The sequence below is a fragment of the Lates calcarifer genome, linkage group LG7_1 (genome assembly GCF_001640805.2).
Source record: "Lates calcarifer isolate ASB-BC8 linkage group LG7_1, TLL_Latcal_v3, whole genome shotgun sequence".
Lineage (NCBI taxonomy): Eukaryota > Metazoa > Chordata > Actinopteri > Centropomidae > Lates > Lates calcarifer.
In genome coordinates, this window is record NC_066839.1 from 20,108,613 (window position 1) to 20,130,568 (window position 21,956).

General features: G+C 39.7%; 2 protein-coding genes across 6 annotated transcripts in view; both read left to right on the top strand.

Moving 5' to 3' along the window:
- slc5a6a (solute carrier family 5 member 6a) overlaps positions 1-21,956 on the top strand; it is a 558,624-nt gene that overhangs the window by 527,581 nt on the left and 9,087 nt on the right. For 2 of the 5 annotated variants that reach the window (XM_051072041.1, XM_051072040.1), the window contains exons 2-8: positions 18,440-18,666; positions 19,264-19,329; positions 20,494-20,545; positions 20,742-20,809; positions 21,030-21,184; positions 21,369-21,509; positions 21,727-21,856. In XM_051072041.1, the coding sequence (XP_050927998.1) occupies positions 18,454-18,666; positions 19,264-19,329; positions 20,494-20,545; positions 20,742-20,809; positions 21,030-21,184; positions 21,369-21,509; positions 21,727-21,856 (825 nt within the window). In that variant the 5' untranslated portion in view covers positions 18,440-18,453. Of the gene's footprint in view, positions 1-6,904; positions 7,026-15,772; positions 15,859-17,209; positions 17,351-18,077; positions 18,309-18,439; positions 18,667-19,263; positions 19,330-20,493; positions 20,546-20,741; positions 20,810-21,029; positions 21,185-21,368; positions 21,510-21,726; positions 21,857-21,956 lie in introns of those variants that run through there. The other 3 variants (XM_051072039.1, XM_018703386.2, XM_018703387.2) reach the window with 3 other exon arrangements.
- Positions 157-4,937, top strand: rpl7l1 (ribosomal protein L7-like 1). Its single transcript, XM_018703388.2, has 6 exons — positions 157-265; positions 804-912; positions 1,230-1,393; positions 2,854-2,991; positions 3,082-3,191; positions 4,178-4,937. Exons 1-6 carry the CDS (start codon positions 252-254, stop codon positions 4,384-4,386), a joined length of 744 nt encoding a protein of 247 aa, XP_018558904.1. The 5' UTR covers positions 157-251; the 3' UTR covers positions 4,387-4,937.

Below are 21,956 nucleotides of genomic sequence, written 5' to 3' on the forward strand. Positions count from 1 at the left end.
TATTCGATGTGAGGATGTGTGTCACGTATAACCTCTTAACACTCTTAACTTACAGTAAATTCGTGGCTTTATTTCTAAAGTGAGAATGTCTGTATAAAACCCACAGATAACATGATATTTCCTTTCATAATACCATGTCTATGTTCAGTGCCAGTGATCAATCCTATTCAGGCATTGCCAGAATGAGCCATGGGAAAACACGAAGCCACGTGACGTCACATTTGAGCGACGACACGTCGTAAGGTTTCACCATGGCCGAGGCTGAGTATGTATTTGTTTTCAACAATATCTAACTCCATCTGCTCTTTCTTTACGTCTAACTGTATTGTTTCGACTCTTTCCAAGAAATAGAGGTTTTACTGGTTCGGTTAAGATGTCTATTAAGAGGACTGGAGGTAGAAAAAGGAGATTCTGGGGAGTCTTAATTTCACATGGGGCTGAGTGTAACTCTAGCGATATATAGCTAGCATAATCATTTCTCAATATTTGGAGCTGACAGCGTATGTGCTGTATGTTTTGTATGTTCTTTCTTCTGTTTGTATGACATTTTCTTGCACCGCTAAATGAAGGTCTTAGCAACAAAATGAGTAAACTGGCAAGCTGAAGCTGAATGTAGCCAGTTTCTGCCTGGGTACAGATGACAGCTTTTTCTTGTACATGTTTCATGGATGTAAGAAGATCGAACACTTAGTTTAACAGCTGCAAGACGAACTTGATGAACAGTTGCCACTTGATGATTAATTCACGTGTTTGTCAAAAGCTTTTATCACTGACTTTGTGTTTATGTTTGCTGCTATCATCAGATCAAAAAAGGTGATCAAGTTAGTTCCTGAGTATCTGCTGAAAAAGAGGAAAGAATACCAGGCCATTAAAGCTACACAAGCCAAGCTTGCATTGCTTGAGAAGAGAAAGGTAAGTGGTTTATTGTTGAGTTTGTTGAGTTTATTTGGCAAATGTTTAAAAGTTGAATACAGATGAATGCATGTGGACTGGATGTAGACTTGATGCCACACATGGACAATGTAGTGTCTTGGTAAAATGTTTCAAGCAAAGCTTCATTAGAATTTGATGATTTTGCAGACAATATCTCTTGCAAATATCAGATTGATTCATCAGTTCCAGGTGTAAGAGTGGAAGTACAGTGTTGTACAGACAACAAAACCACTGTTTTACATTCTATACACGCCATGCTGCTGTTTGTTTACATGTGTATTTTTGTGTTATTCCAGGTATCAAAAGGCAAACCGCTGAAGTTCAAACGTTTGGAAGACTTCTTGAAAGACAGCCACAAAAAGCATCGTGATGAAACACGCATCCAAAGAGCAGAGCACAGACCACCTGCCCCTATGCCCCCTGCTAAGAACAGGCTAGCCTTCGCTGTCCGCATCAGAGAGTGAGTACTTTGACAGAGGCTTTGAAACAAAATTCCCGCCTACATAGACATGTCAACAGATATACTACAGGAGTATTTTTTAGGCGGAGTGTATTGTTTACATCTCCCTTTCTACTGTATGCAGAAAGTGTTGAGTCAGTATAAGGGCTGGATGTCGTTCAAACATTTTCAATACCGATACCCTGACTTTGATACCGGTTCCTGAGCAATATTTTTTTCTATACCAATTTTATAAAATCAATTCTAACAAAAAATTTTTACATTACATATTATGGTACAAATCTTGAGTTTTATTTTTCGGCTTTGGAATTTTTCCACTCAAAGCAGTTTTCTAGCATAAAAGAAGAAACAAGCCGCTCTGGCTCTGTAGCGTCCACAGGCAGACTTTAATGCTGAGAGGAAGATGGCTGCGGTCCGCTCTTCTTGCAGTCAAACACAGAACAACTTTCTGCTCTTAAACTGATTCTGTGCTCATTCAAATGCTTCATCAAATTGGTCGTGTTGCCGGCCTTAGCAACAATGTCTTTTTTGGAAATATTGCATCACACACTATTGGCATCAATCGTAAAGCTAAAATGGAGCCACACTTTTGACCTCTGTGGCATTTTTTAAACTGCTTCAACACACACACACACACACACACGCACACACACACACACACACACACACACACACACTGTAATTCACAACACAGATACATGTGAACCCCATCTGTGGGCGTAATCAGGAAAGTATTTTGCCATAAAAGAACTAAGGTTCAGTACCAGCCTAGTCAGTACAAGACAAGACACTTTAATGCCTGAAAATGTGGCAACATATGTGCTGTTTTAAACATTTTAAAACACAAACTGAAGGTCACTACAGTTCAGGGTTTGTTGATATTAGTTGTTGGTGCATGGTGCAGGCTTTGTTAATACACTGAAAGTCAAGCCAACAGATGGCTTACCAAAGTGAGAATTAATTTGGTGGGTTTGCTTCAGAGTCATCTCACAGGAGGCAGCATGTTTGGGTGTTCAGTCAGAATTTATAATCTCACTTAATGCTTTGGTAGGCGTTCCGAGTCCTGAGCAGAAACACACTTCACTCTGTTCTTTTATTGTGTAATGGAACTTGAGCAATATAAGCTATATGGAGAGATTGTTGATTTGATGGATGTTTTAAACTGGTTGAGATTTGGGGGAATTTAGATGTACACATCATTCTTTGGTTAGATGTTTAATAACTGTTAAGTCTCAGTAATCAGTGGTCAGCAAACCCAAGGCTCAGTTTAAAGTGCAAGAACATACAGTAGATTCAGAACTTGCTGAGTGAAGCAGATCTTCCTGCCATGGCTGTTTCCAGGTCCAAAACATGACAGGGTTCAATCACTGAAAGCCTGAGGTGGAAGATTTTTGCTTTATTACACCAATGACATGCATACAAACACAGGTGGATAAACACTGATGATCATTTCCTGTTAGGATTAAAGGTGTCAGTCCCAAAGTGATGAAGGTGGTTCAGATGTTGAGGCTGAGGAAGATCTTCAGCGGGACCTTCGTCAAAATCAACAAGACCTCTATGTCCATGATGAAGGTGGTGGAGCCCTATGTGGCCTGGGGGTGAGTAATTCTGACTGTTGCGTTTTAGGAAATTAAACTTGGATCCATTTTGTGTTGCATTTTATCAACATCTTGTAACCATGCCAACAGATTTCCCAACTTGAAGTCTGTTCGTGAGCTCATTCTGAAGAGAGGACAGACCAGGGTAGGCAGGAGGAGGGTTCCTCTCACAGACAACGCCTTCATTGAGCAGCACATGGGTGAGTCTCTTCAACAGTGTGATGGAGGCAGCACATATTCTCATATTACCTCTGTTGTTGATGTCATGGTGATTACATAAGGCCATCAGCTAAAAGGTATATTCAGAAGAGAATATCTGATTTTAAAGGTAATAACAAGTTGACTTAAAGAGTGGAATAAAATGTTGCTTGTGTTTAGTTAGATTACATAAATATTCCAGATAGTGCAGAGTGTTTTCTCACATGTTTTTTCATTATCATGTCACTTGGTTACAGACATCCTGCTCAAGGAAAAGTTATTTCAGGGAACTAGCCCATCATTGCAATCAGCTTTTGTATCGTTTCACCTGTTCTGAGCTCTGTGGTTGCCATGGTCACCTGACCAGCAGTGGTGCAAAGTTGGAAAAAGTTGAACCATGATTCAGCAGCAGTGTCAAAGGGCTATACATAGAGTTGGATGGAATAGCCAAAAATAATATTAGGATAAAAATGTTCATTTTGGCTAATATTTATAATTATCACGGTAAATGTCAAATAATTATCTCAAGTTTAAAGGCTGATTTTGCTCCTCAGTGAAAGTTGAACAAGTCAGATGGTTAATTGTGGTTGTAAAGTTTTCCGTATTGTCAGAACATGACAAACACTGAGAACCCTGTGAAACCGGCATGCTAAAGTGAATAACTACTATGGAAATTGCAGAGAACATAGATTATGATTAATTGTCTTATTTTTTAAAATAATTTATAATAGATTATAATATTTATAGTCCAAAATTACATTTTGTTTTTGGCTCATCCCCAAAAGATCAAAGTTTCCCCTGGACGTTAGTGTGTCCGATGTTTTGCCACTGAATGGTGAGGTTGGTAAATGTGAGTGGGCTGTGTGTATCTTCTCACTCCTCTTTTTCTATTCTTGTTTACACTCTGCCACCATCCTGTCATCCATAAAATTGTTTCATGCCATCCTCCCATCCCATCACTCACCTCCTCCTCCCTCTTGTTCCTTAGGTAAACATGGCATCATCTGTTTGGAGGACCTGATCCATGAGATCTACTCAGTTGGTAAGGGTTTCCGGGGTGCCAACAACTTCCTGTTGCCTTTCAAGCTGTCAGTGGCCCGTCACGCCGCCAGAGACAAGGCCGGGCTCCTGAAGGACCTGGGAAATCCTGGATTTCGCGGGACAGACATTAACACTATCATCAGACAGCTGAACTGAGGAGAAACACCTGCGAGACGGATACCCAGCAGCAACATAAAGGATGCTGTACTTATTGAGGAGCAAATGCCATTGACAAAAAGATATTTAAACTTTTTGTTTCTTTGGCAGAGATGCTCCTGTACATCCATTCTCTGGACAGTTAGAGACATTGGAAAAGTGGAGTATTTTGCTTTATCTGTGTTGTTTTTGTTTTGCACTCATGTTAAAAAATATCACATGGTGCCCTTGACAATGGACTGATGGAAGCAGGTATGCTCTTTGGTGAAAATGTAACGATATAGTATGTTAAAGGGTGTTCAGTAAGTACACATAATATTCCTCAGGTTGTCAGAGGAACAGATCAGTACTTGCTATATATACAAGGCCAAGAATTTAATAAGTGAGATGGGTTGTCCTACCAGCCCATCTACAGCAGATTAATTCACTGCATTCAGTATATTTCAGAGTGCAACAGGGGTAAAGCTCTGTTTAACACTGATTTGTTGATTGATATAAGAGTCATTGTTAATATACTTCCTTTGTTTTTACAATAAAAAAAAGATTCAGTACTTTTACAGTGGTAATATTTGACATACTATGAGAGGACAGTAAAGAAATGTCTTCACTGAATGTAAGTGAGGATACTTTAAAAAAAATCATGCCATGAAGAGGTTTTAAACATAAAAGTGCAGTGAAGAGTAAAAATGGGGCAGCCTGTGTTTTTAGGCTCAGTCTCTTCATGTAATCCCTGTCTGACTCCATTATGTTTTGATCAAGGCTCTGGGGCAGCCATACCATTATTTGCAGAACTGAAAATCGTGCTTTATGACTCTTGCTGTAGGTTTCTGGTTGGTGTCATGCTGATGTTTAGATCTCAAGTGCTTCAATCTTGCACAGTTCTGTATATTCAGTCAGAGCTGAAGGGATTCAGTTGGCGAGTAGATACTGTTCCCCCCCCCCGCGATACACTGGTGTCACTATTAATTCAATGAGACACCTACGAGTCGTCAGCTGGAGGAGGGGAGAGAGATGTGGCGACCTATGCGGCTGCGCTTGTCCAAATGCGCACTGGGAGAAATGGAGGATGGAGTCGGGAATGTCTCGTGAGAGTCACCGCTGTATTTTATAAACCCGATGAGAGTGTGTGTCACCGGCCAGATGAATCCTGTGGAGAACATTCCTGTTACAATGCGCTCGCATTTGCTTCTGCCATAGATGAGAACAGGTAAGAAACAGACGCGTGTGTGTGTTGTGCAGCGTGAGTGCCGTAAGGTGTCACGGTATCTATATAATTAATCAGCAGCTGTTGCCATGGTTATTTATTACCACGATGACGATTTGCTCTGTGTCTGCGTCACGATAAGAGTGAACCGGGTACTCCTCTGCCGATGTCATCATACAACGACGAACTAATATCGACACAGCTGCACTGCTTTAATGTCACCTCCAATTTATTTACAAGTGTATTCCTTTTAACTTCCTGGAAAGTGGTGCTCACGAATCAATGTTCTAATTAAATAGAATTCAAACCACCGAAGCACGTGTTGTGCTGCCTTCAGTGACGTTGTATGAGGAGGAAAATATGATGACTAAGTGCTGAAAGCGTGACGTTTTTAAGCAGAATCAACCCACAGTCCAGACCTTATTAGGGCAGTAACATTCCTGTTCTGCAGGCTCTGTGCTCCTCAGCACACTCAATTTCCAATGATATAACGGGTGCCACGTTAAAGTGCCAGATATCGGCTTTGATTTGAGTAGGTTAAAGTCAGTGGCCCTCTAGTGTTCAAAAGTAATTCGACAGGTACATATGAAGTTTTTTTTAATCATTCTATTTAATATGTTGTGGAAAATCCTTTGCTGTCAATGAGTGCCTGAAATCTTCGACTCACCATCAGCAGTGAAACCATCAATAAATGTCAGTGTCAGTTCCATTGGCAGCCACACAGGCACAAGCTGTATCAGAACCACCACGTTTGACAGATGAGGTAATGGCTTTAAGTTATAGCTGATCCTTTTATTTTCTCCACACTGTCCTCTCTCTTTAATTTTGATAGAGGCTGATTTTGTTTCCACAGTCTGTAGATTTTTTTTCAGTCTCCAGTTGTTCAATTATTTTTGAACAACTGCAATTTGTGCAAAGTGTTGAAAGGGCTGTATCTCTCATAGACTTCTTTCAATACTAATGGAAACCTATTGACATTAAAGCTAATACTTAAATGTAGTATTTATTATCTTATCTCATATTGAATAGCTTAAAACACAGAGCCTGAAAAACAAAACAAAAAAATGTGTAACTGTATATAATGACAATGACAGTAAGACCAACTGTATAGTGACTTGACTTAAATGGGAACCCCTTCGTTTTATATATATATATCTCACATAATGACTTAATGACAGGGGTTAAGCCTTAACCAACCATTTTTACATGGAAATGGAAGTGCTTTCAACCAAAACGATCTACATCACATCAGTGCTATTTACAAATGAACGCACGAAAATTAGTTTCTCCAGTGGGGAATGCGAATGTCTAGTTTACGTGGTGCACATGAAAGCAGCATTCAAGTGTCAAGGAGAATGGGCGGACTGTAAACGCATGACCCCACGAACGAATGCAATTGATGTACCGTAGCTATAGTATTTTGGCAGCGCCAAAGGTAAGTCAGTTCAGTTAATTACAGAATTCAAACGTTATTCTTATGTGGAGGACCGAAATGTTTGAGTTTCATAGTCACTGCGGACTCAGTGGTTTCCGAGCTCAGTTGTACGTTGGTGCCCGCGGTAGCTCAGAAAGTTAGAGCGATTGGGCAACAGGGCCATGTGGGTGCATGGTCAAATATCAAGCAGATTTGTGTGCTTGTGTTCTAAGTACTCACCGTTTCTTTAAATTGTGGCAGTAGCCTACATAGTGTCGGTATACCAGTAACGGAATAGCTGGGTCATGTCACGATATGTTAACTGCACCAAGTCACATTAGCAAACATATGTCGATTGTTGTGTCGAGGTCTGTTTTGCCATCACAATGTGTTTTCCCTTACATTTACCTGAACCCGAACAGGAACCTAACCTTACCCTTACCACACCAACCACGGTGAAACGCGTTGTAACCGCAGGGAAACACTATCTGACGAGGAAGCAGACCTCGATACAACACAGAGTTAGCTAGCCCAGACACCAGGCAGCTGAAATGAATGACTTGTCGGAGTGTGTGGGGACTAATTAGCCCATATTGTAGCAGGTCTGTCGATGTTCACGGTGATTGTTTCGAAAGAATACACTAGTTCTTTGTCATTACACGTAGCTTTAAAGGCTTAATTTGTGTCTTATGGGGACGTGGGGCTGACGCTTTTGACCTTTGAGACTGTATAAAGACATTCCGTTTGAATTCACTATCAGGCTACATCCTTAACCCTGTCCTGTGTAAAGCCAGTATTTTAGTCAAAGACGGAAAGGGGTTTTCAATCATCCAAAAAAGTGTAATACAACTTGTGGTACAAAAAATTTGCCTTTTTTTCTCTATAATAACATGTGGCCTGTTTAATTTTAATGTTTTCTGTGCTAAAAAAAAATAATTGCTATCATACATTTTAAATACGATTTACAGGAGAGACCCACTAAAATGTCAATCAGTGTAAAAACAGTTTATACACAAAAGTCTTAGGAGGCATATTGTTCTTTATCAATATCCCTCTAACCACTAGGTTGTACTCTTTTGTAAGTTTTTATAGTGGAAAGTTTTTAAAATACAATGAAATTTAGTTTGAGCACATGTTTTTCTTACATTCCTGTCACACTGAATTACCCTGTTTTGTTACCCTGAAGGATGTTTTGTCAAAAACAGATATAGTGTTGAATATTGTCGTTGTTCCCATTATTACAGTGTTTTTACTTTTAGTTTGGTTGATTTAATGAGTTTTTATAACATTCCTGAATAAATGACAGCAGAGGTAGACTCTGAGAAAGAGTAACTTGGGTCAAAGATGAGACTCGCCCATTTTTGTGTGCGCATGAAATAAAAATGATGATATACAAAAAAGTGTTTTTACATACATAAAACCCATATTAAATAATATAACGTTAACTTTCAAATAACTTTTGGGAACACAAAGTGTCAAAATATGTGTGAAATGTTCCAAATTGCAAGATTGTCATTCAGCACCATGGTCCATAGTTTGATTTTACCATTACATCTTTAAATAAACTATATATTCTCAGATGCTTTCTTGTCTCCTTGCTAGGAGCTCTTCCCTAGCTACTGGGTCTGCATTTATTTGATGGTCTGTGCCTTGCTGCTCTTTCTTTGTTCGAGGGCATCTAAATCAATAATCAAATCAATACACACATTTAAAAAGAACAAAAAAATATTGATATCTGTTAAGACATAAAAACATAAACATAAATTTGTCAGTTCTTAACACCCCTAATTGTCTAAAAATAATAATATCCTAAAATGTAATCTTTACAGAGATTCTCTCAGTATAATGGATAACACTGTACTGTAAATGAGAAATTGCATTACAGTGTATGACAAAATCATTATGCTGAATGACAGTACTTTCACTTAAACATTTTTCTAAATCACAGCAGTTTTGTAACCAAGGTTACCACACCATGAAAAGGTGAAATTATCAGATATAGATAAGTGACCTCACTACACCACAAGGGTCTACAGAGGCGGCTGGAGATAGAGCAGGTTGCCCACTAATCCAGTATCCTTGGGCAAGATACTGAACCCTAATTTGCCTTCGATGTGTGTCATTGGTGTGTGAATGTGTTAGAAAGCACTTTGTATGTACAGTGGTTCAAAAGGTGTGGCTGCATTAGACAGACACAAACAAATGCAAATGATATTTTGTTTATTGTTTACAAGAAAAACTAACAAGACTAAATTCTCGACAGTTTCAATATGTCAGTTCTCAACATTGTCGGTATCAAAGTCAATAAATAACACAGAACGTGTTCAAAACTGAACAAAAATAAATAAACCACATCATCAAATGAATATTTAGTAGTCCTGCCATAAGCACGCAGTAGAGCTCTAATCCTGGCTGGCATGTTCCCCACGAGCCTTTCACACTGTTGAGAGGTAATCTTGTCCCATTCTTCTTGAATTACTGCTTTTAATTCTTCTAAATTCTTTGGTTTACGCTTTAAAACAGACCTTTTGATAATCCACCACAGATTTTCAATGGGGCTCATGTCCGGGGACTGAGCTGGCCACTCTTAAGACCTGGATACAGTGCTCCTGCAGTCAAGTTCTCCTGGCCCTGGATGTGTGGCAAGAGGCATTATCTTGTTGGAACATCCAGTTTTTACCTCGACGGAACAGTGCATGTGCAGAAGGGAGCATGTGGGTTTAGAGAATGGCACAATACTTGGCAGAGTTCAATGTGCCATCACAGACAGTGAGATGACCAACACCAGCAGCACTCATGCATCCCCAAACCATGATACTGCCTCCACCATGCTTGACAGTAGGTACTGTACATGCTGGAGATAATGTTTGGCCTGGCCTTCTGCGTACCCTCACATTATCACGAGGAGGATAAAGCTGGAAACTGGACTCATCTGACCACAGAATTTCCTTCCAGTTCCTGGCTGTCCAGTTCTTGCGTGCTTGGGCCCAACGACGCCAGGCTAACCTCTGTCTCTCATTGATCAGGGGCTTCTCGACAGCCTTGTAGGACCTTAAGCCATGATCTAAAAAGTCAGCCATGTACAATGCGGGTGGATCACTGGACACCAGTTTGGTTTGACCACTGCTGCTGAAGCTCCTGTGATGTCATTCGGCGGTTTTTCCTGCACATGCGGATCACGATGCGGTCATTTCTTGCTGAAGAAACCCTTGGACACCCAGATCTTGGTTTGTCTTCCAAGCTGTTGGTTCATCTGTATTTCTGCAGAGTGTATCCAACTCCTGAAGGACTGCATCTGCACTTCCTGGCTACCTGCCAGCAGCTGTACCTTTCCTGGCTGAGAATCTGTATCTTCAGGTGTGTTTCCTGCGTTAGGTTCCTTGTTTTAGCCATTTTTGTCTCTGAAGAACTTTCAAATGTGCTGGCTTTATATAGACACGAAGAACAGCAACAAAAATTGTCTTTTAATAAAAAGCACGACCTTCATCAGTGGATCACTGGTACCAAAATGACCAAATACTCAAAATTACTTATGTATTTTTATGGAACCAATCAATTTTAAGTTCTTAATGACCTAAGAGTAATTCTTAATGCAATATTTCACAAATGCTTGGGGTGTCTGAAAACTTTATTCCACCACTGTATAGAGCAAGTGCTGTATGAATGTGTGTGTGAATGGGTGAATGTGACCTGTAGTGTGAAGCACTTTGAGTGGTCAATACAACTAGAAAAGCGCTATATAAGTGCATTCCATTTACCATTCAGGGGTCCTTTTGAAGATATCATAGAACTGCAGATTTGGGATGAAAGTCCACTTGTTATTTTCAGCACTTGAGAGAAACAACAAGACATTCTCTTTTTAATATTAAACTGCCAACACTCATTCAAACATGGCAAGAAAACAAACTACTCGGCAGTTGAGAGGTTCATTTAAAGATGCAAGGGTAAAATTGAAGTGTGGACCTTTACGCTCAATGACAGTTTTGCGTTTGGAACATTATTTTAACCATATGTTAACATTTTATTTTTTTCCAAAATTTTGTTTGATGTGAACACAAAAATGGTCTCATATTTGGCCCATTTACCTGTTGCTATTACTGAACCTCTTCAATCCTAATACACTTAGAGGTGCTGCATCACTAATGATTGGGAAACCTTGATCAGCTTGTCTGACAAGTACAGTGTATGGGCTAATAACTGACTGACTGGTTTTATTTGTCAATTTGTGTTTGCAATATTTACTACACAGCTATGTATAAAGGTTTGCATGACAGCATTGCTTTTTGAATGGTGCAAATGTTAACTATACTCTGGAAGGTTTAAAAATCTATTTAATAAGAGATCAATCAGGGTGAGAAATAAACCATTATATCAGGTCACCAGCAGGTATATCACTTTAGGATTGGATCAGATGTCACAAGACTGTGACCAGATATTTTTCTGTATCATGCAGTTGTAAGTACCCTTCTAAAATTTCTGTTTGTATTGAAGGAAATCAAAAGACTAACACAATGAGTCTTCAATGCATCTAGCTATGCATTTCTCGATTCACAATAGGGCCTTTTAGAGCTGATAACAGCCCATTAATCAGAAGTAATGATTTTTTTTTTTTTTTTGATATGTCAGTTATCAGTAGCTCTTTATCTTTTGTGCTTGTGAAAACAAATTGTGATGCATCCAGTTTTTTTTTTTTTAAACCTCTTCAGTCACAGTCTCTGATGCAGGCCATGGTTCAGCTGAAAGTTTAATGATTACTGAAATTAGTGGCCTCATGGGTTGCAGACATAAAAGCAGAGCTCTGCCTGCACAAATTCCAAAAATGACCATCTGTGCCTGTGTTTAAGCATGCACAGTGCATACATGTGTATTTCAGTTAGTGGATGGTATGTATATTATTGTTTCACTGATTGAAAATATTGGTAAATATATATACCCAGTATTGCTTAAAATAGAAAAAGATAACAGGGTACATTGCTTGTATTTCTAAATATCTTTCTTACTGTAGTAACTTTTAAACCTAAGTGGTATTTGAAAGAATGTTTTCAACCTGCTTTCAAAAGAAAGGGATCAGGGTTGGGGCTCGATAGCATCAGATCTGAATTCTGCTACAGGTCACAGAATCTAAAAGGTTTACAGAGTATGGGCTAACACAGGTAATATGCCGACGCTGAGCACTTGTTTGTTACATTATAGGAAATGCTACAAATTCCTGCTTTAACATGCTGGATGATAGATATTAAAACAAATGACTTACATTTACCCTTACATTTTGCAGTTGTTTTATTGACTTTGAAATGTTTATGCTGGTCCGCCATTTTGTCAACAACGGTGTCGCTGAGTTATCACATATCTCTACCTCATCTGGCTTTCTTGCCAATGTCTGTAATGTCAGAGAGAGGCAAAAGAGGCTAACTACAGTAGGTTGCAACAATGAGCCCACTCCACACTGGAAAACAAACATTGATAAGTTAGATTTATTTTTTAAAAATGTATTTTTCAGTTTTACAAGAGGAAAAACTTCAAGGATGAAGACTAACTGGTTTGGCAAGTGTCTGGTATCCAGCTCCTAGGACATCTTTTTAGCCATGATAATGGTATTCTTCAAAGGACAGCACTGTTAATCAGTCAGCCATTATGGTCCAGACTTAAATATCTCAAAATCTACTGAATGGATTTGGTACAATTATGTATAGACATTTATGTTTTTCAAACCATCTATCCATACCATGCCTAATTACAGCCTCTCAGAGCTAGCTTTGGTGTAGAATCTTATTCTTTAATATCCAGTGTGCTTATGTGTACAGATGACATGTTTGAAAGGACAAGTTGCTCTCTGTTTTATCAGACTGACTTCAAATGAAATGGCTGTTTCCATCATAAAAAGGCATGTTAACTAAACAAGACCGATTTTCGTTTTGCAGTCAAGGACAATAACAAGATATCTGGTCATATTTGTCTGGTCTGCCCCTTCAGTCCCTGTTAATTCTGTTTGAGAGCTCACACACTGTGAATACATTAAATGCAGCTGGTTATCTGAGAATGAAAAAAAAAAAAGTGGTTTACTTTGAACTACCGTGGCACGATTTTTGTAGTATGGCCACATTCAACAGTCTATGCAGCTGCAAACCTTCCCATGCCCTAGCTGCTCTCTCACCATCAAACAGAAGGTTTTCTATTTACCACCATAGAAGCACCAATGCCACAAGCTCAGACTACTTCATGTAATGTATAATCACTGCTCCTGTGTTGCCTGGCAACCATGACCTCCTCGTATGATGTTTTGTGGTGCTCATGACACAACCACCACCTAACCCCACCTAACAAAAAGCCAGGCCAAATATTAAACCGAAGCAGGGTGGTTGGGCCTAAGTGATCAGTTTAAGTAAAAGGAATCAGCACCTGTGTTATGACAGACAATACAAAAAGCCAATGATAATAAGAATAGCGCCAGGTATTTGTCCCAGTAGAAAATACAGAATATAAATGCAAATCTTACTTAATGTTAGCTAGTTCATTCTATCATTTTCTCTTTTTGTTTCTTCTTTCCCCCTCTCCCTCTTGGCTCAACCGGGCATTTTGCAAGTTTTTAATATTGCAGCAGCAGGCAATAATTCAGGTTGTCACTCTAAAATGTATATAGCAGAGACACTGCAGACATAAAGCTGGCGTCTTGGTCATAGCTCAGTTATCTCAGCCACTTTTAACTCGTCATAACACTGGTAGATTCTGCTTTAGCTATGTCCGTTCTCACAGCTAGCATACAGCTCTCACCAGACACCGGAGCAGAGAGAATCAGAGTGACTCACACTGCCTACATCACGCTGTCACTCTGCCCTCAGTTTTCATCAAATATCTAACTCTACAGTTAGTTTTGTGGTTTGTTCATTTTAAGAGAGAGAGTGGTTGTGAAGTTTACCGCCTGTCGCTCTGTTGCTCCTGCAGTGCTCTGTGTGTGAACTGTGAGGCAGCTAAACAAAAGTGTAATGACTCTGTCCACTGACATTCTGAGAGTTGAATCAGGGTCTTCCAACTGATGCATCAAATAGACATAAAAAGTGATTTGATTTATATATTGTAATATATATCAACACCAACTGATATGAAAAATCATATTGTGATATGATTTTTTTCCCATATTGTCCAGACTTACTCAGAATTCTCACTCAGAAGTCTTTCCACAACTGAGCAGCTGACATCTGGTCACACCCAGTGTAACCGCCATCTTGACCACGCTTATCTTGGTCTTGGTTGCACGTGTTGCCAAATACAGAAATCAGGCCAAAGGACAGGATGCTCTGAAGAACAGCCTTGTAAAACAGTTGCAAGATATAACAATCAACATTGAAACTGTTCAGTCTTTGCAAAAAGAACATTCGCTGGTGCAGTCTTTTGACTTTACAGTAGCACATTCATTGAACTTCTGCTGGTTATCAATCTCTATGGAACTTGTCAAGTTTAGGTTGACACCTCAGGCAGTGCTCATCTGCACACTTAGAATTGAACATCTAATCTGAAGATATCTCCTTGGGTGCTGAGATAGCGTTGTTGGGAATTTCTGACTATTCTATTATTATTGAAAAATTACACTGCCTCCATTTGATAGTTAGTGTAGAGATAAGACAGAACATGTGGGGAGATAAAGTGGTATGACATGTAATAAGTGATTAGATTTGAACCAGGGATGGTGCAGCCATTGGTACGTCCCTTGTCTTAGCTGCCACACACCCTGTCAAGTAGTTTGTTGATCAGTTGTTTCCCGTTTTGTACACTTGTGTGGTGGCAAGGCACAGATCTACAGAAATAGGCCTCTGCCAACTGGTGCAGAAGCAAATTGATTGCTGCAAGCCATGTTCCTTTGTGCTGAATATTCCTAAGTATTGTCAATTGCAGCAAGCCATTAACTGTACACTATCCAGAATAGACTTGCCTGCAGGGTTGCTGTTAAGTATCCTGTTAGAGGAAGTAAGTGCTTGGTGGCCCACACAGCATAGACCCCACATAGAGTGCAGCTGGATACCTTTTTTTTTCATTAAGTGTATCTACAGTTTATGAGAGCACACAAAAGCATTTTCTTGCTTACCTTGTCATGTAATATGGTACTAGCCTGTACTCTGGGAGACTGTAGGCTTGGTAAATCTTTACCATTAGATTGTCTGTGCTGTAAAGGTCTGAGGTCTGAATATGTCAAAGGTGAGTCTGTGGTTGTGAAAGAAAATTCAATTTACATTTCATTAAAGAGACACATTCCTTTCAGTCCTCTGTCAGCTTTGCAAGCTGGAATTTCTGGTAGTATTTTTATTTTTAACGGGAAAGATTTTAATCTTCGAAGGAGCTGAATTACAGAACAGCCCAAACCAGCTTTTGCAGGTGCAGTCAGCCAATTACTTGTGCTCCATCAAATAAAAAACATGCATGTCATTTAAGACCAGGCAGAGATGAGTTCTGTCTGATTTTTCTGTAATGGACTGTTTAACTGTTATTTTAGGGCTTTTATTTATACAGTTATTTCTTGATGTCTACCTTTATTCATGCTTGATTGATTTTACAGTATTAGTATTCTATATGTTAAATATAGAGCTACATCACTCTGAATATAGAATACAAAGAATTGTATTCAACATCTCAACATCTCATTTGTTTGCTTTGGTTGCCATTGCATCTTAAATAGTTGTGTGTGTCATGGGTAAAGATTGTTTCTGTAACAGTTTGGGATTTTTATTGTCAAATACTATCTATTGACTTTTTTTTTAACTTTCTTATGTCCTCAGACTGGTGCTATCTATTAAAGGTCTACCAGAGGTGTACTGTAATGACATGAGGTGTCCCACACCTGAAGTGCACAAGCACATGGCAGGTTGGCATTTTAAGTAGCTTTACTCAAGTAAATTTCCATGGGCCCCACTCTGTGAGGCTGATGGGCGCCTTGTTTTAAGCGTTGGAGGGATTTTAATCCAAGGGCCTTTTGTAACCTGTCAGGTTTTAATGCATTTTTTCATGCTGGATCTGCCCTTTTTAGAATGGCATCTGAACAGTAGGGGTTTTATTATCTCTTCCCAGCAGTGTAACAAATGGCTGCTAGCTCCAATCCTCCCTCTCTGAACAACAAAGGTTTCTGTTTAACAGCAGACTAAGTTGCTGCTCACTATACATGCTCCTGACAGACTTAATTAACAAGATTTTACGTAGCCCTGAATTGCAGCACAGATTTATGTAGCAGTAACAGATTTTTATAATCAGTGAACTTGCCTCTGAAAAGTAACAGAGTTTAGCCCAAGAGCTACATCACAACTGCTGTAACTGGGTGCATTTGAATTGAACCACTTGCCCTTGTTCCCAACCAGTCATATTCAGGTGGATTAGAGATTAGCCATAATGATAAGAGTAGGATTTAGTGGGGACCTGTGTGTTGGCCAATGCTTGATCAAACCAGGACAGAGTATCACACAGACAGGCAGTCAGTGCAGAACACCATTTCTGCTTGACGAGCACACATGCAAACATTATCACACACTCACAGTCCCACACAAACAGATCCTTACAGTGTTGGTTTTTGGTTACTACAGAGACAAAGTTACCAAAATGGCAACAGCCAAGCAGTCCATCTAGAGAAAACTGCACCCTTTGCTTCTTGTCATTTGAAACAGTTGCCCTCTGCTGCCATTTACAGCTGCCAGCATGTGAATATGGCTGCTGAAAAACAGCTCAACAGTTGTCCATGTGAAAGTAATTTATATCATGTGTGACCAGAGTTCTAATTCTAATTAAGGACTTTCATGGGTCAGCCTGACAGCAAGTGACCTTCTGAAACACAGTTTACTGCACTGTTTGTTTTTGGCATGTCTGCACACACACATGCTGATACAAAATCTTATCAGTGATAAGACTGTATTGGGAAAAGATCTGAGAGCTCAAACTTCCAGCATGAAACTGAAAATGGCCTTTTCTGTTGTGGAATATTAGTTCTTCTCAGGTGAACACAGCATGGAGTGAACAAACTGTCTTCGCCATTGACAACAAAAATATATCCCTTACAGTGAAATGTGTAAAGGGGGATAGAGTTGTGTAACTCTAAAAACATAACAAGAGATTGGGTTTTGTTTGGATAAAATGATTTGTACTTAAAAGACAACAAAGTGCTGTTTTAGTAAAGCTATTGAATTATTTGTAACAATATTGTGACAGGTCACTTTTCTCATGTTTTGTAGGCATGGTGCATTATTTTGCTGAACTTCTCCTCTGCCTCTACAGCCATCATGATAGGAGACCTCCCCCTCTAGTGAGCACTCAGGTCTGAGTGGCCAGTGAGTGTCAGCCAGCAGCAGCAGCAGCAGCAGCTTCATCTTACAGTGAGTGTGTTGCTATTCTTTGTAATACTTTCAGTTATATTAGAGAGGAGGCTACATGGATGACTTTGTTGTTGGAATTCTTTTCTTATATTATTTGTTACACTGCATGAAATTGCAGTTAGTAATTATGTTTTTGTTTAGTTGTGATCCAGGCACAAACACTGAGAATGTGGACAGTAGGTTGGGATGTTAAAGTGTTTTTTTTGTAAAGTTTGCTTAAGAATTTCAGAACAGAAACATTCAGTGACAAATTTTGTGTTTTGATTTTAAACAAAAAATGTTTTTCTCAAGAGCTTTGTTTGATGCACATTTTATTAGTTTAAGCAGTATCAACATCAGACACTTGTTTTAGACTAGAGACAAGACAGAGAGGCAAAGTTACTGTTAAATTTCTTCACATTCTTTTTTTTATAGGAAACTAAATGTAAATATGTGCAGGCTACTGGTGCACCATGCTATTAAGATTCTGCTGTTGCGGTTACTGTTGGCAGTGATGCATGTGGAATTGGTTTTATTACTTGGGTAATAACAATAAAACCTGTTTGCATGAAAACTTCTGCTCTATATCCATTAAAGTTGTGATGTTTTTCCAGTGGCTGTTACAAAGCCTGGCATGCTGTTGCTGGGTTAAGTTACTGAACTACTGTCACTACACAGCACTGGTCTTAGTGAGAGATGTCAACTCAACCTTATTCTCACCTACTTTCTCCCCTTGTTTTTCCTCCAGCTCTCAGTGGGTCTCCCTGTTGTTGATAAAGTGCTTTCCCTGACATCGTGATCAGCCCCACGGGCTGTGCCTTCACTGCCCCGACGCCCTTCATCCAGCATCATCATGGGTGAGGTTGTCCAAATGCACTTCACCACAGTGGACTTCGTCATCTTTGCCTTGCTGCTGGTGGCCTCGGCTGGCATCGGCCTCTTTTATGCCTTCTCTGGTGGTCGCCAACGCACAACACAGGTAAGCTTTGGTGTTAGACTTCTAAATGATTTTGTCACCGTACTTTACCCTGCAGAGTGAGTCAGTTCAGAGTCAGTTTCCAGCCTGTTTTAGTGTTTGAATAATGTCTGACACCAACATTTTGTTTGTACCACAGGAGTTCCTGATGGCTGACCGCTCCATGAGCTGCCTGCCTGTGTCTCTGTCCCTGCTGGCCACTTTCCAGTCAGCCGTGGCCATCCTGGGCGCTCCGTCTGAGGTGTACACCTTTGGAACACAGTACTGGTTCCTGGGCTGCTCCTATTTTTTGGGCCTGCTCATCCCAGCTCATGTTTTCATACCAGTCTTCTACAGGCTGCGGCTGTCCAGTGCCTATGAGGTACACACAAATAGAGAATTAACACACAACAAGCACACATAGTTTGACATGACTGTACCACTGGTGGATTTGTTGCCTGTTAATGTTTGTTTTTTTCAAAACATGTTTTAATTGTATTGTCCTCTTTCCTCTGTCTGCCTGTTTTTCTGTTTTACACTCTTTACCTCTTGCTTCTCCTGTCGTCGTCTTTCTCAAGTATGATCTCAGAGCTCAGCTTTCTTATCTGTCCTCTTATCTGTCTTATCCTTGAAGTGTTAATGTACAACAGAAACACATGTTCTCGTCTGAAGACTGATTATCTTTGAAAGTGTTTTTATATACAGCCAAACTGTGTCTCTCGTGAACCTCAAGGACACTGATCAGTGCTTTGCCAAAGATTAGTACTGCAGTAATGTCCTGTGAACAAAGAAAGATTTGTAACTTAAAAATCTGGTTTTGATGATCAGAACCTAAACTGACAGTTCTGATCCTAAGGGTTAATGTCCTCAGCACTGACCACATCACTCTGAGATGATATATAATCAGCCTTTTGATTTTGTTTGTTCTTTTTTTTTGTTTGTTTGTTTGTTTGTTCTTTACATTCTCTCCTCTCAACAGTATCTGGAGCTGCGCTTCAACAAGACTGTTCGTATATGTGGGACTGTGACATTCATCTTTCAGATGGTATCTTGTTTACTTTCTTTGTACATTAGTTTGTGTGCTAACTTTGAAAACATGGTCACCACCACAATTTCAGCTACTCAGTAAAGTCATCAATGACATAGTTAGATATTAACTAAGAAGGGCAATCATCTTCTATGGCAATAACCCTTTTATTCTTGCCAATAAATGAAACAAACCTATAACTCTTTGGGTCAAACCATCACCAGTTATTTAATTAGAAGTCAATAAAGAAATCTATAAAGTGTTTTTGTCTGTTGAGTGACAGACCATGGCAGACCACAGAATACCCTCACTGGCCAGTTACAGTTCAGTAGTGTTATGGCTGCCAACACAACTGGGCCATTGGTGTTTATTGATGAGGTGACTGCTGATAAAAGTAGCAGGATGAATTCTGAAGTGTACAGAGCTATACTGTCTGCTCAGATTCAGCCAAATGCTGCAAAACTGATGTGGTGGTGCTTCACAGTACAGATGATGATGATATCAACATACTGTGTAAGTCCAAGAGCTTCTGCATGGTAGAGAAATGTAATATTCTTTAAAGGCCTGGCAAAGCAGCTGAGTGGAGAAACCTCAGCATCGTCCAGATCATCCAAATATTAAACACAATCCTGTCCTAATACTTTTATGTGTGTGTCCAATTACTTTTGCGACTCTGAAAATGGAGGGACTATGTATAAAAATCTTTGTTTTAAAAAAATTTTGTTAAAATTGAATTAAATCTGAAAGTTTATACTACAGTTACATCATGATGGTTTTGTTTCAGATCCATTGAGGTGGTATACAGAGACAAAATTACCAAAATTACCAAATTAACTGTAGCTGTGTAAATGTCACACTAACTCTTGTAGAATGTCTGTTATGGTTTGTGTTTTCCTCATGAGGTTAACTAAGCATTAAGCATTAACAGTGTTCAGTATTGACAGAAATTGATGACATGAAGAACACAGACTGTTGTATTGCAAAGAAAATCAACAGCCAAACGTCTGTGCCTTTCTCCATGCTCTATACTGAGCCCTCTGAAGTCAAAGAATTTTATTGCAGTTACACAGAGTATAATCTGACATGTGGGTCAGTTAACTCCAAAACAAACACCTTTCAGCCTTTCAGCTTTGTCTTTGTGACTCATCTGGTTCTCCAATTCTTTTTTTCTCTTCTCTGCAGGTCATTTATATGGGGGTGGTCTTATATGCACCAGCCCTGGCACTCAATGCAGGTAAGAGTAGCATCTTTTACTGCAGCTGCTATATTACCACAGGATCCATCACACCACATGTCACACCAACAATAGCCCATAGTGATTAATAGTATTGGATACAACACATGTTATAAACATTATATAATGTTTACCTGGATAATTGAATAACCTGTTGTGCAGTGTTTGGTAATGTGTTCATTTTTTTAACTTGCAGTGACAGGTTTTGACCTATGGGGGGCAGTACTTGCCATGGGATTGGTGTGCACTTTATATACTGCATTGGTGAGTCACTGAATTTACCAAACTAATGTTCACATCCATGACAACTGTGACAAAATATTTGAGGACTACTGTTTTTCTACCACGAAAGCTAAACAATAAGTATAGAAGTCATACTCCATCTCTACACCTTTACAGATCGTTTGTAACATTGGTTGTTATGTGAATCCACACATTGTGCCAGAAAAGACTGACGTGAAACCTGTGTGCTCCTGTGATGCAGGGGGGCCTGAAGGCAGTGATCTGGACAGATGTGTTCCAGACAGTGGTGATGTTTGCGGGCCAGCTGGCGGTTATCGTGGTGGGGGCCAGTCAAGCAGGGGGCATAGGAGAGGTCTGGAGGAAAGCAGTCAATGGCAGCCGCATTGCTGGACTAGAGTGAGTAGTCAGCAATAAGTATTACTCAGCCATAGTTTGTGTTTAGTGCAAATGAGCAGGAATTTACTAACACTTTACCTCATGAAGGTAGTAGGAGAGAATTATGATAAAAGGCACTTTGCTTTAGGAATCAAACTTGTGTGTTCTTGAAATGTTCATGCTATACTCACTCTTGTCTGTGTAGCCTGAACCCTGACCCTCTGGAGCGTCACACCTTCTGGACTTTGGGTGTAGGGGGGGTCTTCCTGATGCTGGCTCTGTATGGAGTCAACCAGGCCCAGGTCCAGAGATACCTCAGCTCACGCACAGAGAAAGAAGCTGTCATGTCAGTATCATCAGTTTCTCACCACATGCTTTGCTAACCTATACTGTTCGACAATAACATGATGCACTGTAAGGCATTTCTGATTATTTTTGATCTCTATATTGTTACTTTTCCTTTTAAGCGGTGCTTTTCATATGTACCCTTACAATGTCAGTCATCTTGTGTCCATTGTTGGCAGACACTTTATAACCATGTTTCTCACCTCATGTCTTTTCAGGTCCTGCTATGTTGTTTTCCCATGCCAGCAGATCGTCCTGTGTTTAGGTTGTCTGATGGGTCTTGTCATGTTTGCTCGGTACGGAGAGGACAGTCCACTGGACAAGGGCTACGTCAAAACGAATGACCAGGTAAACATTAATCATACTGTCATGGTTCCCCAAATTTTCTATATTGAATATACTGTGCAGTGTTTGTCCATCTGTTATCTCAGTCCCAGCTGGAATTGGG

Bases quoted from the DNA above. Each gene is read 5' to 3' on its own strand.
- rpl7l1 (XM_018703388.2), top strand. The intron at 1,394-2,853 runs GTGAGTACTTTG...ATTTCCTGTTAG, and splicing joins TTCGCTGTCCGCATCAGAGA to GATTAAAGGTGTCAGTCCCA. The intron at 3,192-4,177 runs GTGAGTCTCTTC...CTTGTTCCTTAG, and splicing joins CTTCATTGAGCAGCACATGG to GTAAACATGGCATCATCTGT.